A 17,446-nucleotide genomic window follows, 5' to 3' on the forward strand; every position below is an offset into this window, starting at 1 on the left:
AAATGCTGCCTAGGACCCCAAGAACACCATCCCCACCGTCAAACATGGAGGTGGAAACATCATGGTTTTGGGGTGTTTTTCTGCTAAGGGGACAGGACAACTTCACCCCATCAAAGGGACAATGGATGGGGCCATGTACCGTCAAATCGTGGGTGAGAACTTCCTTCCCTCAGCCAGGGCATTGAAAATGAGTCATGATGGGTATTCCAGCACGGCAATGACCCAAAACACAGCCAAGGCAACAAAGGAGTGTCTCAAGAAGAAGCACATTAAGGTCTTAGAGTGGCCTAGCCAATCTCCAGACCTTAATCCCATAGAAAATCTGTGGAGGGAGCTGAAGGTTCGAACTGTCAAACGTCAGCCTCAAAACCTTAATGACTTGGAAAGGATCTGCAAAGAGGAGTGGGACAAAATCCCTCCTGAGATGTGTGCAAACCTGGTGGCCAACTACAAGAAATCTCTGACCTCTGTGATTGCCAACAAGGGTTTTGCCACCAAGTACTAAGTCATGTTTTGCAAATGGGCTGAATTTCACTCATTAAAGTGCAAATCAATTTATAACTTTTTTGAAATGTATTTTCCTGAATTTTTGTTGTTATTCTGTCTCTCACTGTTAAAGTAAACCTGCCATTAAAATTATAGACTGATCATTTCTTTGTCAGTGGGCAAATGTACAAAATCAGCAGGGGATCAAATAATTTTTTCTCTCACTGTAAGGTAAAGGTTCCCCCGCACATGCGTGCTAGTCGTTTCCGACTCTAGGGGCTGGTGCTCATCTCCGTTTCAAAGCCGTTTGTCCGAGGACATCTCCGTGGTCATGTGGCCGGCATGACTAGATGCCAGAGGCGCACGGAACACTGTTAACTTCCCACCGGAGTGGTCCCTATTTTTCTACTTGCATTTTTACGTGCTTTCGAACTGCTAGGTTGGCAGAAGCTGGGACGAGTAACAGGTGCTCATTCTGTTACGTGGCACTCGGGATTTGACCCGCCAAACTGCCGACCTTCTGATCGACAAGCTCAGCGTCCTAACCCACTGAGCCACCGCGTCCCTATCTCTCACTGTACCACTATGTAATATATCTTACAAGTTACTAAACACATGGTCAGACTAAATGGAATATTTCATGCTTCTTACATGCTAAATGACTAAAAGACATAAAAATGAACTGATTTTCAAACATGCAACTTAAACCATTTAGTTAGAGCAGGCATTTCAAACTGCCGGCCCACGGGTTGGACGCGTCACGTCGAAAGTGTGTCCACCCCATTGCTGGCAATGGGGAAAAAAATAATGATACGTCACGCGACATCACGTGATGTTGCGAGTTTGACATGCCTGAGTTAGAGGATCTGACACAAAGAGCAAGGAAGGACTAACAAGAGGGACTGAACAAGTAGTTCAAAGCTAAACCATATAATACAAGCTAACCTGTATAAAAAACAACTGATACTTCATTTTTAAAACATGAAAAATGGCCTTTCGAGTCTACAATGGAATAAAGGAACTAGGATTTTTTTTTTACCAATGATCATTTTTCTGCTGAGAAAAATAACTCTTCATACATTTAATAGCTTGTGCTGTACAATCTCCCCTTAGATACCCTTTGGAATAAGAACTGTAAATTCTAAAAAGGCATCAATACTTGCTTATGAAACCTAGGGATTAGGCAAGAACAGTTAAGTTTAAACAAATATATATGTAGCTATTAATGTGTGAACCAATCATTATAGTTTCTAAATCATGCGTAGCAACTTTGCATTATGCGAGAATCAGATCACGATGTTCAACAAACTCCAGTTAAAACTAATATTAATTAAGTCTCATTGTTATAATTAGCTAGGGCTTATTTTGGGGGGTAGGTCTTACTTTCAGGGAAACACAGTAGCATATTAGTTCAGTCTCATTATTATTTGTTATATCTAACCCAAAAGACGTGGTACTTATTTGTTTTCATTTTATATATGTACTGTATGTATTCAATTCCTATCCTGCCTTTCTCCAAGAAGCCCAAAGCAGTCTGCCCATCCAATCTCTTTGTCAATCCACTGAAGGCATAAGTGTGCCAGCCCTCAGGGTTAGGAGAAACAAAGTTCAAAAAAAAAATAGAGAAATAAAACATAATCATCCAGAAAAATAACATCCAATAAACAGGCAGTTGTACCACTACCCAAAATTCACAAAAGACAGGAAAAACACTTAATACCCCCCCAAACATATAGTACCCACATACATGCAGAGAAAATGCACAACACACATGCACACACAGACAGAGAGAAAAAACATCCCTGGCGAACACCCACCCATCTGTTGAAGTAACTGAGAAATATCACATTTATGTCACTCTCCTTTCCATACTCTTTACAAGCACACACGGGGCTAAGCTGTTCTTTACTACGATACTTGATATAGACATTACAGGTAGTGCTTGACTTATGACCACAATTGAATCCAAAGTTTCTGTTGCTAAGGCGGTTAAGTGTGTGTTGCTTGCCACAGTTGTTAAGTGAAGCACTGTAGTTGTTAAGTTAGTAACAAGGTTGTTAAGTGAATCTAGCTTCCTCATTACTTGTCAGAAGGTCGCAAAAGGTGATCGCATGACACTGCAACTGTCATAAATACACAACAAATGCCAAGTGTCTAAATTTTGATCACATGACTAAGGGGATACTGCAGCAGTTATAAGTGTGAAAAACAGTCACTGTAACTTTGAACAGTCACTAAACAAATGAGTTATGTGTCAATTATCTGCAGTTTCACAAGTAATTTGACCCATGCTATGTAAAAGTAATAACCAGTACCCTTTAGTGCTTTAAGACTGGTTCAAAAACAAAACAAAACAAAAAACAACAACAAACCACTGAACAGACATTTTATACATGAAACCAACAAACAAAGATGTCATTTGACCCCCAACTTTATTTTGTTCTTTGAAAAGCCTTTTGGGAGACCAGAATTCCCTTTGGCCATTTCGACTTTCAATTAGCTCGTGAGAGGCAAGAAAGACAATGAGTGCAAATAAAGGACTTCTTTGGAACCTCTTCAACAATGTCTGTATTCTCAGAGTTTATATTAACTTTACCATCCACTTCTTCAAGCCTTTTATTGGAGAGGTGATTCATAAACCCTCAGTTAAAAGCAGAGAGAAACTTATCAGATGCTAAGATTGACTGTAAAGAGCCTTGTGCCTCAGAGGAAGGGAGATGAGGGGGGTGGGGGGTGGAGGAAGAGAGAGAAATAGATTCCAAGAAATTTACTTGAACGCTGTCACAGGATTAGAGCTTACTTAATCTGTTTGTAACCATTTAGCAGAAACTGACTTTTCTTCATCAAACAACTAGGGAGGTTCAAAGTGACTGTTCTGATTGTAGTTTTGAGAGTTTCCAGAATGAATTTCTTTAAACAAAAACTTGCCTGAATGAAATATTTAGTGAAGGTGATAACGGAAACTCAACCATTCTCTGACTGCTGTCTGTCTGAAAATAGCAAATTGGCCTGAAAAAAATTGTGAGAGTTGGAGGTCTTCCTGGATGCCACATCTAAAGGCTTTTAAAGCAGAAATGGGAAAGAAGCAGAAAGATTGATTCAATAAACTTTTTAAATTTAGAACTAGGATGAATGTAGGAGGATTGGATAGGAATCCTCCCTTGGCCCTTGAAGTATATGGAGAGTCTCAAACATTTAGGTCATGGATGTCCATGGTTGTTTTTCTTTGAAGACATTTCGCTTCTCATCCAAGAAGCTGCTTGGGTTAGGGTTGGGACTGGCCCTTGAAGCCATCCATTTTTTCTGTGCAAAGACGTGTTCCATACAAAAGAGCATGGTTTTTCAAATCAAGAGAATTGCCCTGCGGAGCCATAGAAAGCTGACTCCACTGATAGCTGTTTTTACTATCTCTGCCCCCAACTTGCTTTTCCACCCAACAAGATGCAACATGGTGGCAAAGACAGAAAGAGTGGTGGCGGCTTTGGATGGATTTAAGGTTGAAACAGGTCCTTAGCCCAAAGGCTCCTCATATACAAGGAAAATGCATTACATTCTAATTTCTTACTATTATTTCATTCAATTTAGTAAGTCTTATCATTTGTGAGACACCAACATAAAATAAATAAAAATGATATTTGCTGCTTAAAGCAACTGAACAATTCCATTCACAGAAGCATACCTGCAACAATCCAGGGATGATGTCTTGTAGGAGCTGATGTAATGACTCCTTTGAGATTCTCTCAATGACTTTAGTTTGCATTTTAATAGCAGCCAGATTAATTGGATAGTCAGCTGTTTGAATGATGGGACAAAGGACTTTGATGCACTGTTCTGGGTGGATGGAACTAGCCAGTGTGGAAGCTGCTTCCTCGGCAGCTCTCACAACCTATAGTGGATTGAGAAAGACCAGCAGACAATTGTTAAAAGTTATAGCATTACAAAAAAATAGTACCTTTCCATCCTTAAGAACCATGAGTATAGGCAACAGCAAGCTTATTATATTATATTGGTTGTCTCAGTGACTGAACATTTCTGAATACATTTTTCTATCAGAACACTATAAAAAATTCTGCCATTGCCATCAACAGTGGTGAGCATAGGAAACTTAGTTCTGTATTTACCAAACAGATCAGAAGAACTAATTATTGCAGATTAACATACTGCTGAAGGAAATATTAAAGAAAAAGCAGGCATGACCATACTCTGATTCCAATGACTTATCTTAAACTTGTATATTTTGCATTTTAGGATATGATAGTAACTATGAAGATCTTCACTGTAATAAATGGAGAGCAAATAAAGTTAATATATTTGTCAAAATGACTTGTTTGCTCTGAATGTATTCAGATATCCATCATAAATAAAAGGTGAATTTTCTACCCAGAATTTATTCTGGCTAGCATATTCTATATATATATGTAAGAACTGCAGAAGGAATTGTGCAGCACAGGATAGATTTTTGCACAGCAATATAGCTGCCTATTCTAATGTTATTTAGATGTGAATCAATGTCTTCAATATTTAGCCATATATTTTCTTACATTGGCATTCTAAATCATCCATAACATAAAATACATATACATGTGGCCCCTATATATGTATCCTTCCACACATATGGTATTTATTTCATTCATTTCACTCATAATAACTGGTACTAACTGGTATTATAAAGAAGATACAGTTTTGCTACTGTACACATGAGAATGAAAGCTGCTTGAGGTATAAAATGAAGCACAAAAATATAGAATATAGGTAACGTTAAGATATTTTAATAATTATGCTTTGTAAAATTATATAAAATAAAAAAAAAATTGGAGAGATTCAGTTAGCTCATCAAGTCCCAACTCTGTGATCAGCACATCTCTACCCAGCCTTTGCTTAAAAATGTCCAGCAAAGGAAATTCTGTTTAGGTGGTCTTATCGTAGTATTTTGTGTCCCAAGTTACGCTTGAATGTATCTTCCAGTAATTTAATCATTATTCCATCTCCTGCACTTTGGAACAACGGAGAACAAGTCAGGATTCTCTTCTGAGCTTTAGGTACCTGAAGAATGCTATTGCATCCTCCTTGCAAATGACTTTTCAAAAAGCTAAAGTTTCTGTCCTAGACTTTAAGTTCCCCATGCCCTGTTCATTCTGATCCTTCTTTGTGTAGTTGGCAGGTTGTGTGAGTCCATACTAAAGTGACGCTGGAGATGACAAGCTTTCTCAATCATTTGCACAGGTAATTCACAAAGAAAAGGACAAAGGCACAAAGTCGAGGTGAGACAGCAAGAATGCACAGTAGGGAGAAGCTTGCCAACAAAGGCACTCCTTAAGAACAAAATGTTTTGTCCAAGTGCTTTATTGCAAAATCTGTTACACCTGTTGCTAATTGTGGCTACACATACACAGAAAGCTGTTGTATGAAGACTCTGACTCCAAGAAAACATAATAAAGACATGCTGATTTATTAAAAGGATTAAATCTTTCCTGGCCTTTCATGACAATCCTTATGTCTTTTGTTCCCATGTTGCTTGTTCATCATGTGTTTAAAACCACACTCCTGTAAATAGCTTAAAATGTATAGTGTAGCTTATTCTTTATTCCTATTCTAGGGTCAAAGGCTCTCTTTTTTTGTTTGTATATTTAAGTTTTCACTATTCTATACAGCAGACATGTCAAACACAAAGCCCGGGGGCCGGATCCAGCCCGCAAAGTGGTTTCATGTGGCCCACAAAGCCATCCTGGAAACAGTGAGGGAACGGCCCCCACTGCCTTGGCCCTGGCCCAGAGACCCTCCTTCCACCAGAGACCCTCAGATCTGTCCCACTCCTGCCCAGGCCCCCATAGGCACCCTTGATGTGAACAATGTAGAGCTGACCACGCCCACCCAGTAGGCCATATGCACTCTAGCCACGCCCACCCTGGCCATACCCACCCGGCCCCCTGAGGGCAACCGCAATGCTGATGCGGCCCTCAATGAAATCGAGTTTGACACCCCTGCTATACAGAATTGCATACTCTTAACTCAACTGCCTTCAATTAGAAAAATTACAGTCCTGTAATAAACCTCATTGGAGAAGAGCCTAATGCTGGGAAAGATCGAGGGCAATAGAAGAAGGGGACGACAGAGAATGAGGTGGCTGGATGGAGTCACTGAAGCAGTAGGCGTGAGCTTAAATGGACTCCAGAAGATGGTAGAGGACAGGAAGGCCTGGAGGAACGTTGTCCATAGGGTCGCGATGGGTCGGACACGACTTCGCAGCTAACAACAACAACAATAAACCTGGAGAGTCATGGTCTAAATAAATGCAAAAATATATACAGGACTAAGGCAAGTTTTAAAAAAATACCACAGTAGGAAAATCTGGTGTAGGTTAAACATAAAATATGATGTGTTGAAATAGGTCAAATGTTTTCATATTCTTCATTTCATCTTATCTGTCACTGAAGTTCTGGCAAGAAACGGCAAACTTTTTTGGGTTGGGGAAACAACACTACTACTTGAGGAATATCTGCAAAGTAGGTGAGTCTGAAATTTTTGGACCTATGGACATTTTTTTTTCATTTAGATAAACTAAACCAATATTTTGATTTTTAAACCCTGAAACGTGTATCCATTAAGATGGTTTTGTAGGTCCTAGACGCTGCAGATACAGTGTCTTAGAGCCATATGTGTCTAAAAGGTTGTTCCCGAGCTTATGTCATTCACACGATAGCTAGATAAATTCTTTAGAATTCCATTAAGTATGATTTATTTTTCTCTTCATTCCATTTAAACTTACACTGGTTCATTATAGTTTCTGTTTTGTACTATTGGAATTAATAGTAAGGCATGACCTATAGACACATTGATTCTTAAACTATAGTATGACACTCAGAATTACCTCTTTATGAGAATCTTTATGCGCTTCTAGGGTCTTCATGATGGTTAGTTCAGCATAGTTCTTAAATCTTGCTGGCTGGTTCCTCAGAATTTCTCGCAAAACTCTCAGTGCCAAGGCTCGTATTGAATGCTAAATAAAAGAAATAGCACATCTTTATTTATTAAAATTATATGCCTCTCATTTCACTAACAAGCGACTCTGGGTGCCTTGAAGTCATTTCACTCTTCAAAATCATTAATGCAAGGAATGCATTGCTTGACTAGAATGGATACATATTTTATAAAATCAAATTTTTAAATCAAGAAAAATCAACAAGTCTCAGAAGTGAACACCACACAGTAGCGTTGTACCATGGGCCTAAGTTCATCAGCAAAACTCAATAGTATTTTTGCATGTGAACTAAGTAGCTGCTAATAAATATTGGGAGCTTTTATATTATATCAATGTATAAAATAAGCTACCCACTGAATTGTGTATGAAAGAGAATAGCAAACAGATTTATTACATAACCATTTTTGGTTCAATCTCTTTTAGAAATACATAAAAAATCCAAAAACTCAAGTTTCATTTCCTTGGACAGACCAATTGGAAAGACCAATACTATCTAATTACTAACACAGGAAGCTAAAGCAGCTCTCCGTGTTTTGCACAAATATATTTATTTTACAATTCTTTTGGAGATCCCTATTAGTTTTTTCATTCAGTCCTACTCCTCTCTAATCACCGACACCTTTATCCAAGAAGATCATTATTATTGCAGGTTATATAATTGTTGAGATATGTTTTTGGATGAAAGCCATTTCAACCATTAACTAGTTCAGGGGTAGGCAACCTAAAACACTCAAAGAGCCACTTGGACCCGTTTCCCACCGAAAAGAAAACACTGGGAGCCGCAAAACCCTTTTGACATCTAAAATGAAGATAAAACTGCATATATTGTTTTTTACCTTTATGCTATGTACAAAAAAAACTATAGTGTGCTGCATTTATGAAATCAATGAACTGCTACAAAGAAAACAAATTTTCAAATTTTGTCGAAGGTTACCTTCAAATAAAATACTCAAATGTCTATTTGAGGAGTCCTCGTATTTATGAAATAAAAAGCCGGTGCAAACTATAAAAACTACAAACAGAAAAATAGAAAAGAAAAAAAATTGCGGGGGTGGGGGGGGAGGACAGGAGAAAGAGGGGGAAAAAAACCTTTCATCCCAACAGGTAAAAACAATTTTAGTAGTTTATCTACCATCTTTAAACACAGCTTAATTATCCCCATACCTCACCTCTTAATTAAAAAAAAATCAAAATATTTCACTAAATGTACTTTACTAAAAGTCCAGTAAGGACAACCACATATATTCATATTTTCTCTCTCTCTCTCTCCCTCCCTTCCTTTCTCCCTCCCTCTCTCTTTCTGCCCTTGGTCTGCCAGTCCTCTTCCCCCACTCAGTGTGTTTGTGTGTTGTGTGTGAGTGAGAGACAGAGAGAGGCACTTGCCTTTCTCTCTCTCTTTCTCTCCCCCCCTTCCCTTTCTCGGATCTTCTGCTCACCTGGCAAGCTGGCTTCACGCTGTTCTTGGACAAGCTGACACACATTCTTATTGGGCTGCTTTCTGCTTCCCGTGGAGCAGGAGCCCCGCCCAATAAGCTCGTCAGCTGCTCAGACGACAGTGTGTTACACACACACACACACACACAGGGAGAGAGAGAGAGACAGACAGACAGAGAAGGGAAGCGCAAGTGCCTCTCTCTGTCTGTCTCTCTCTGCAAACTGAGAGCCGCAGGAGAAGGCTGAAAGAGCTGCAAGCGGCTTCAAAGCCGCGGGTTGCAGACCCATAGACTAGTTCAACCCAGCACGTGGTTTAGCTTCCTCAGACTGAACGATGTTAAGTATGTCCTCATGGTTTGGTATTCATCTCTGCAACTCCCAAGCTAACACTTGATTTGTCCCAATTTAAAACTTTGAATATCCGATGACAAGAAGTACTGATAGAAACAAATGGCAAAAAATAACAGTTGCGAATCTTGAGTAAAGTACTCTCGGGCCCACTCCTCAACTGGAGAGATGTCTGGTAAAGGAAGTGAGTAGTGCAGCAAGTGTTTCAACATGCACGGTGCATTTCAGAATACAAATTTCAAGTGTCACAATATCAGAGTGGAGAAACTGGAGGTGGGGTTAAATAAATGCCAAATGGTTGGCATTTCTGAGACTGTGGAAGCCAGATTAAACTAAGGAAAACAGAGAACACCATCTAAACGTTAGCCACATATGCTGTAATGACAATGCAGGTGGTAAGTATCTATGAGGCTGAGCAAACCCTATAGCATTATCTTACATCTTTATCTCCAAGTGTTTCAAGTAATAAAAGCAAAATTGTCTTAAAATGTTCCTCCCAAACTCCCAGATTATCTTCTCTTGTAATCTTCAATAATTCAAGAAGGGCTCCTTTCCGTTCTTCTACACGCTCATTATGATTGGATAATTCTTTTAAAAGATCAGCCACCAAGTCAGAATGATCAATGGGCACTGAGAAGAAAAAAGTGAAAAAGTAATTTTACTGTAAAAAAAAAAGCAAGAACTTTTAACAGGTGATGGTAGGACATATACACAATATTTCTAACTAGTCTATAAACATAAATCTGTCTTGAGTTCTTTAAGTACAAAGATTTTATCTATAATCTAAATATATTCAGTCTCAAAGAAAATGATTTTTGGAGCCTGTCTTCTTTACTGATATGAATGTAGAAGACCACTTACAGAATGTCAGGGCCTAAGTCTCACTATTAGAATTGAAAGATGAGCCTGTGGCTGCTGTACTACCTAGCTCAGGGGTAGGCAACCTCGGCTTTTTTTATGACTCATGGACTTCAACTCCCAGAATTCCTAAGTCAGGATAGCTGACTCAGGAATTCTGGGAGTTGAAGTCCATGAGTCATAAAAGAGCCGAGGCTGCCTACCCCTGACCTAGCTGAATCATTTGCCCAGGAGCAAGATACTGTTACTTATTCCAGCAAGGCTGATTAAGAAAATGATGTTAAACTGAATTCAAGAAGCTAGTGTCAGTATGATACTCTGTAACAGTTTAACACCAATGTGTAAATGTTAAGGCAACAATAAGTTCAATATTGAATTTAAGAAAATAAATGAAAACCAACCATCGCGAAGCTGATCCATATCATCATCAAATACGGCTTCCTTAAGAGCAGTTTTATCATAGGTGCTAATAGTATCAGAGTAGGGGTAAGGGTTGTACTCTCGAGCTCGGGGTCCAGAAAAGGCACGTGGGGGCTGGGTGTTGAGTAGAGAAGTCTTGTTATCTAGAGCCATCCTTCCTCCTTCCACCACATCACTGCTTCCACGCATATCAGTGGCTGGTGAGGCAATACCGTCATCTCTGGAAACCTGTAGCAATTGGTAAAAGAAAGATGACTTTACTGGGACCGATTTCCAGCTCTATTATTACTCTGATAATAGGTTACACTGCAAACGGCAATCTTTTTCCATTCTGAATCCGATTAGTAGGGCTAAATAAATTAGAACTTTCTTTGCACTAAACCCTAATTTCAAACTGGCAGTTTCTAAATATAGGTTTTCTTCATCATCTGTAGCCACTCCAATAAGTTGTTATTCTTTCTGCAGCTGCTGAATAATTCTGAACAAGAATCAGGTATTACACATGAGTCATGCAAGAAGAGCAAGGCATCCAAAAAGAGAAGCCACCTTCTGGTTGGTGATTCAAGTGTAAGGGTTGTAAATTTAGGAAAGGATATGGAGGTTTTAAAAGAGGTCAGGTATCTGCCAGGTGCTACTACCAGTAGAGACAAGAGGCATATTTTTAAGATAGTAAAGAATGCCAGTAAGGACTGTGATATTGATGCTATTGTACATCTTGGCACAAATGATCTGTCCCAAAAAGATATACTCTCTGTGCAGAATGATTTCCAGAGCTTGGGGCAGAAACCTAATAGGATAGGTTGTAGGCTTACTTTTTCAGAGGTTTTACCAGTATATAAGGAACAAAAATATGTGGCTAAAGGAGCGATGTAAAGGGGAAGGCTTTGGTTATATTGTATACAATGTCTGCAGCTGGTTCAATGAAAAACGTACAAAAGAGATGGTTTGCATCCATCGAAGAAAGGGACTGGGTTACTTGGCATTAAATTCACATATTTTCTGGAGAAACATTTAAACTAAACAACAGGGACAGTGAGTTAATTGACACAGAACATTCCTGTCCCCGGCAATCTAAAAATTATAGGGTTATCAGTGCATGTAACACAGATGTGTGTGTGGACAAGAATATCAACCTTGCTGTCAAGCAAAATCAAGCCTTTAATAGCGAGTGCCACACAAAGTGTACTAATCAAATAGGTGGTAAGAAATAACTACATCTCTACAGAAATAGAGCACAACAATGATGAAAACTGTCTTGAATGCATTTGGGTCAATATAAAAAGGGAAAAAATAACATTGCCAAAGGTGTATACCAAAGGCCACCCAACCAACCAGAGGAAATAGATGAACTTTTTGCTAGACAGATAACTAAGGTATTTAGAAAGCACATCATAATAGTAATGGGGGACTTTAACTACCCTGACATCACCTGGGAGACAAACTCTGCACCAAGTGGAAGATCAAACAGGTTCCTGACAAACTTAGCAGACAACTTTGTCTCCCAAAAAGTAGAAAAGGGAACTAGAGAATCAGCCATATTGAATTTAATTCTCACTAACAGAGATGAAATGATAGAAAGTGTTGGAAGCTACAAGAACCTGGTGGGGAGTGATCATGCAATATTGGAATTCAACATTATGCAAGCACAAGCAATAGAATGTAGTGAAACTAGAGTCTTGAACTTTAAGAGACCTAATTTCAAGAAACGTAGAGAGCTTAGAGAGAGGATGAGAATCCTCAAGGGAAAACAACTCAAGAAGCTTAGGAAATTTTGAAAAGTGATATTATAAAATCCCAGTCTAGCACAATACTAATGAAGAAGAGAAATAACAGCTCAAAAAAACCCAGCATGGCTGCATAAAGAACTCTCTGATAGATTAAAAGACAAAAAGGACAAGTATAAAAAGTGGAAAGAGGGGCGCATAACTAAGGCAGAATATCAGCAAGTAGCCCGAGCCTGCAAAGATGAAGTAAGGAAAGCTAAGGCTCAAAAAGGAACTAAGGGTTGTGACAAAAGTCAAAAATAACAAAAAAAGCTTCTTTCAACATGTAAAAAAACAAGAAAAAAGTAGAAACAATCAGTCCATTAATGGGAGAAAGTGTCAAGAAGGTGACAAGCAACAGGGGGAAAGCAGAACTACTTAACTCGTTTTTTGCATCCATCTTTACATAAAAGGAAAAAACAGTCCAACCTATCAAAAACAGTACCGTAAAAAACAGATTAGAAACACAAGCTAAAATAGGCAAGAAAATGATAAGTGAGCACCTGTCCACCCTAGATGAGTTCAAATCACCAGGACCAGATGGATTACACCCCAAGGTTCTGAGGGAACTGGCAGATGTGATCTCAGAACCACTGATCAAAGATCCTGGAACACGGAGAACTACCAGAGAACTGGAAAAGAGCTGATGTAGTTCCTATTTTCAAAAAAGGAAAAAAATAGATCCAGGAAACTACAGACCTGTCAGCCAGATCTCAATACCTGGGAAGATTCTGGAAAAGATAATCAAGCAACGAATCAGTGAACACCTAGAGGCAAATAAAGTCATAACCAAAAGTCAAGATGGGTTTGTGAAAAACAGATCATGCCAGACAAATCTTATTGTATTCTTTGACCAGGTGACAAAATTAGTGAACAAGAAGAATGCTGTGGATATAATTTACTTGGACTTCAGTAAGGCATTTAATAAAAAAGGACAAGTATAAAAAGTGGAAAGAGGGGCGCATAACTAAGGCAGAATATCAGCAAATAGCCCGAGCCTGCAAAGATGAAGTAAGGAAAGCTAAGACTCAAAAAGGAACTAAGGCTTGCAACCAAAGTCAAAAATAACAAAAAAAGCTTCTTTCAACATATAATAAACAAGAAAAAAGTTAAGGAAATGATTGGTCCATTAGTGGGGGAAAGTGGCAAGAAGGTGACAAGCAACAGGGAGAAAGCAGAACTATTTAACTCGTTTTTTGCATCTGTCTTTACACAAAGGGTAAAAAACAGTCCAACCTACCAAAACCAGTGCCATAAAAAACAGAATAGAAACGCAAGTTAAGAAAGGCAAGAAAATGGTAAGTGAGCACCTGTTCAGCCTAGACGAGTTCAAATCACCAGGACCAGATGGCTTACACCCCAAGGTTCTCAAGGACGTGATCTCAGAACCACTGAACTATATTTTTCAAAGATCCTGGAGCACTGGGGAACTACCAGAGGACTGGAAGAGAGCTGATGTAGTTCCCATATTCAAAAAAGGGAAAAAAATAGATCCAGGAAACTACAGACCTATCAGCCTGACCTCAATACCTGGGAAGATTCTGGAAAAGATAATCAAGCAACGAATCAGTGAATACCTAGAGGCAAATAAAGTCATAACCAAAAGCCAAGATGGGTTTGTGAAAAACAGATCATGCCAGACAAATCTTATAGCATTCTTTGACCAGGTGACAAAATTAGTGAACAAGAAGAATGCTGTGGATATAATTTACTTGGACTTCAGTAAGGCATTTAATAAAGCAGACCATAACATACCACTGGGTAAGATAGAAAAATGTGGGTTAGACAGCATCATCACCAGATGGATTTGTAACTGGCTGACCAACCTCACTCAATGTGTAGTCCTCAATGGAACTGCATCTATACGGAGGGAAGTGTGCAGTGAAGTATCACAAAGCTCTATTTTAGGCCCAGTACTCTTCAACAGCTTCATCAATGATTTGGATGAGGGGATAGATGGAGAACTCATCAAATTTACAGATGACACCAAGCAGGTAGGAATAGCCAGCACTCCAGAAGATAGGTTTAAGATACAGAAGGATCTTGACAGACTTGAACATTGGGCGCTATCTAACAAAATGAAATTCAATGGTGAAAAAAGTAAGGTTCTACATTTAGGCAAGAAAAACCAAATGCACAGGTACAGTATAGGTGGTACCTCGCTCAACAGTAGAAACTGTGAGAGGGACCTTGGAGTCCTAATGGACAATCACTTAAATATGAGCCAACAATGTGCTGCAGCTGCCAAAAAAGCCAACACAGTTTTGGCTGCATTAATAGAGGGATGGAATCAAGATCATGTGAAGTGTTAATACCACTTTATAATGCCTTGGTAAGGCCACACTTGGAATACTACATCCAGTTTTGGTTACCACGATGTAAAAAAGATGTTGAGACTCTAGAAAGAGTGCAGAAAAGAGCAACAAAGATGATCAAGAGATTGGAGGCTAAAACATATAAAGAATGGTTGCTGGAAATGGGTATGTTTAGTTTAATGAAAAGAAGGACTAGGGGTGACATAATAGCTGTGTTCCAATAACTCACGGGTTGCCACAAAGAGGAGGATGTCAAGCTATTCTCCAAAGCACCTGAGGGCAGGATAAGAAGCAATGGATGGAAACCAATCAAGGAGAGAAGCAATCTACAGCTAAGAAGAAATTTCCTGACAGTTAGAACAATTAATCAGTGGAACAACTTGCCTCCAGAAGTTATGAATACTTCAGCACTGGAAGTATTTAAAAAGAGATTAGACAATCATTTGTCTGAAATGGTAAAGTGCTTCCTGTCTGAGCAGGGGGTTGGACTAGAAGATCTCCAATGTCCTTCCAACTATTCTATTCTATTCTATTCTATTCTATTCTATTCTATTCTATTCTATTCTATTCTATTCTATTCTATTCTATTCTATTCTATTCTATTCTATTCTATTCCATTCCATTCCATTCCATTCCATTCCATTCCATTCCATTCCATTCCATTCCATTCCATTGACTGTGAACTGGATTTATTGCCAATGTTGAGGAGAGGAAGAAAATTATGAAAGTTTGGAATCCAACATTTGATAATTGGCATGGCTTCAGTTAGCACCCTGGATTTCATTCACTAAGGTGTTTCTGTGCATAAATCCAACTGCTTCATTTGGGTAGCAGAACATTTATGTGTGAGCAAGTACTCAGAATAGCCTCAAGACAGCCACCTATACAAGCATGCATACTCCCTTCCCTTTTTTGAGCACAGAACTACTATATATCAAGCACTTGATTCTAGTAACAAGAAGAATGATATTAGATCATATAATTTTACAACTTAGTACAAAAAGTGTATATATTTTAGTTTTATAGGAAAAATTATGATTTTCCCATCATGTTCTCCACTGCAGGAATGGCAAATATAAAGAAAAGGAAATAGTTATATTTTTTAAAAATGAAACAATATTGTATGTATACTGTATATGTGTACATCGCATACCTCAAACTGATACTTCTAAAATATGTTATTATTATAACTATTCTGTCAGGCACAAAGAATCACAAGTTACTTCCAATCAATTTAGTTGCTCAAGCCTATACACAAGAATCTAATCAAGTACGGGCAGCACTAAATTGGTGCTAGGTAAAACTTAACAGAATTCAAGAATTCAACTTGGTTTGCTTGTGGGAACTTAACGATTCCCGTCTGATTCCTCTTTTGACTCTGCCCCCAGGCTCTGCCTCTTGTACTTCTACACAATCCAGCAGATCTGGTCAAACTATTATATATAAAACTGCCCAGCTGACAAACTCAATCACCCACGTGTTGTTTGCTTGAAACTAAACAATATAGGAAATGCTCAAAATAGCAAACTATTCATGTAAATGCTCAATTATTACATATCACACAAACACTACACATTCTTTCAATGTCTACTTACAATATCACTGTCCTTCTTTCCATCACGTTTGATTGGCTCATTTAGATCTTCTTGGCTACGAAAACTAAACTTTTCAATTGCTTCTGTGACTCCACGAAGAGAGCTATAAATTTCATCAGAATTTAGGTTTTCCGTGTCATAATCCAGCATGCTGAAGAACGAACATACGCAGAATGTTAAAATTAAACAGTGGTTCCCTTGAGATTGAATTAGACATTTTCTCATTTGCAATTCAACATTTTAAATTCAATTTTAAAACATGCAACTTTCAGAAGATTTTTTTTTAGCCTGAGCAGCAGGAACTCAGATGTTAATTTCCAGAATGTATAAAAACTACTGAGACTAAACTTATAATTGGACAACAACAATGCAGGACCTCATCAATTGACCAAGAGAGTAAGGGCTGTATAATTATTATTCAGAGAAGAAACATCTTGCCCTGAGTTAGATACAAGTGGTAACTTACAGATCATACCATTCTTTTCTAGCTTTGAATTGATCTGTCTTGAACCCTTTTTAGTGGGATAAAAATATTAAGTAAAAAGAAAGCTGACTGACTGACTGTGGTGCCACAGTTCCACAATGAACATGAACATCCAGCATGTCTTTAACTGAACAAATATATTTAATGCTTCCCAAGATGTTAAATACATTCTCCTATATAAAAATCCAAAGGCACATTAAAACGGACTATTTCCCTATGGAATAAAGAAGTTCTAGTATTTTTTTTCCTGAAATGTAGCTTCAAATATATGACAATAAATTAAAAAATAGCAATAAAATTAATCATCAGTGATGCGAGAAATTTAAACTATGGTACTGCAGACTCAAGGTAAGAAGGATTTAAACTAACATTTGGATTTAAATTTTATTCTCCAAGGAATCTAAATCAAAGCACCTAAATTATTACACCTTAATTATTTTTAAATAAAAATCTATCAGCAATTTCTCATTTTCCTCAAGTCATTTTTCTTCTTATGCTTGCTGGAAAGAGTATTTCCTCTGTGTGATTTTTTTTCCTAAGAGACCACCATAAAAGACTCTAGAATCACAAAAAATACTAATATAATTTAATTCCTTTCTTCCTTAATTATATAAGATGAGGTTTCTCAAATATCAGAATTAAGGCTAAATTTTATTTGGTCTATCATTGGTGTTTTAACCAGATCAGTCACATTATTACTTCAGCAATATGAAACACTAAGCATAATCTAAGGGTTCTACTAAAAAAAAATTGGAAGGCAGGAA

The 17,446-nt window shown here is 38.1% G+C and overlaps 1 protein-coding gene across 1 annotated transcript in view; it reads right to left on the reverse strand.

Annotated features, from left to right (window-relative positions):
* The window catches only part of CLASP1 (cytoplasmic linker associated protein 1), a 226,423-nt gene that overhangs the window by 13,745 nt on the left and 195,232 nt on the right, over positions 1-17,446 (reverse strand). Inside the window, exons 32-36 of the mRNA XM_081312924.1 lie at positions 16,199-16,349; positions 10,507-10,753; positions 9,687-9,877; positions 7,355-7,483; positions 4,166-4,372 (exon numbers count right to left, since the gene is read on the reverse strand). Coding sequence (XP_081169050.1) covers positions 4,166-4,372; positions 7,355-7,483; positions 9,687-9,877; positions 10,507-10,753; positions 16,199-16,349 — 925 coding nt within the window. The remainder of the gene's footprint in view (positions 1-4,165; positions 4,373-7,354; positions 7,484-9,686; positions 9,878-10,506; positions 10,754-16,198; positions 16,350-17,446) is intronic.

This window comes from Vipera berus, assembly GCF_964194415.1.
Source record: "Vipera berus genome assembly, chromosome: 1".
NCBI classification, from domain to species: domain Eukaryota; kingdom Metazoa; phylum Chordata; class Lepidosauria; order Squamata; family Viperidae; genus Vipera; species Vipera berus.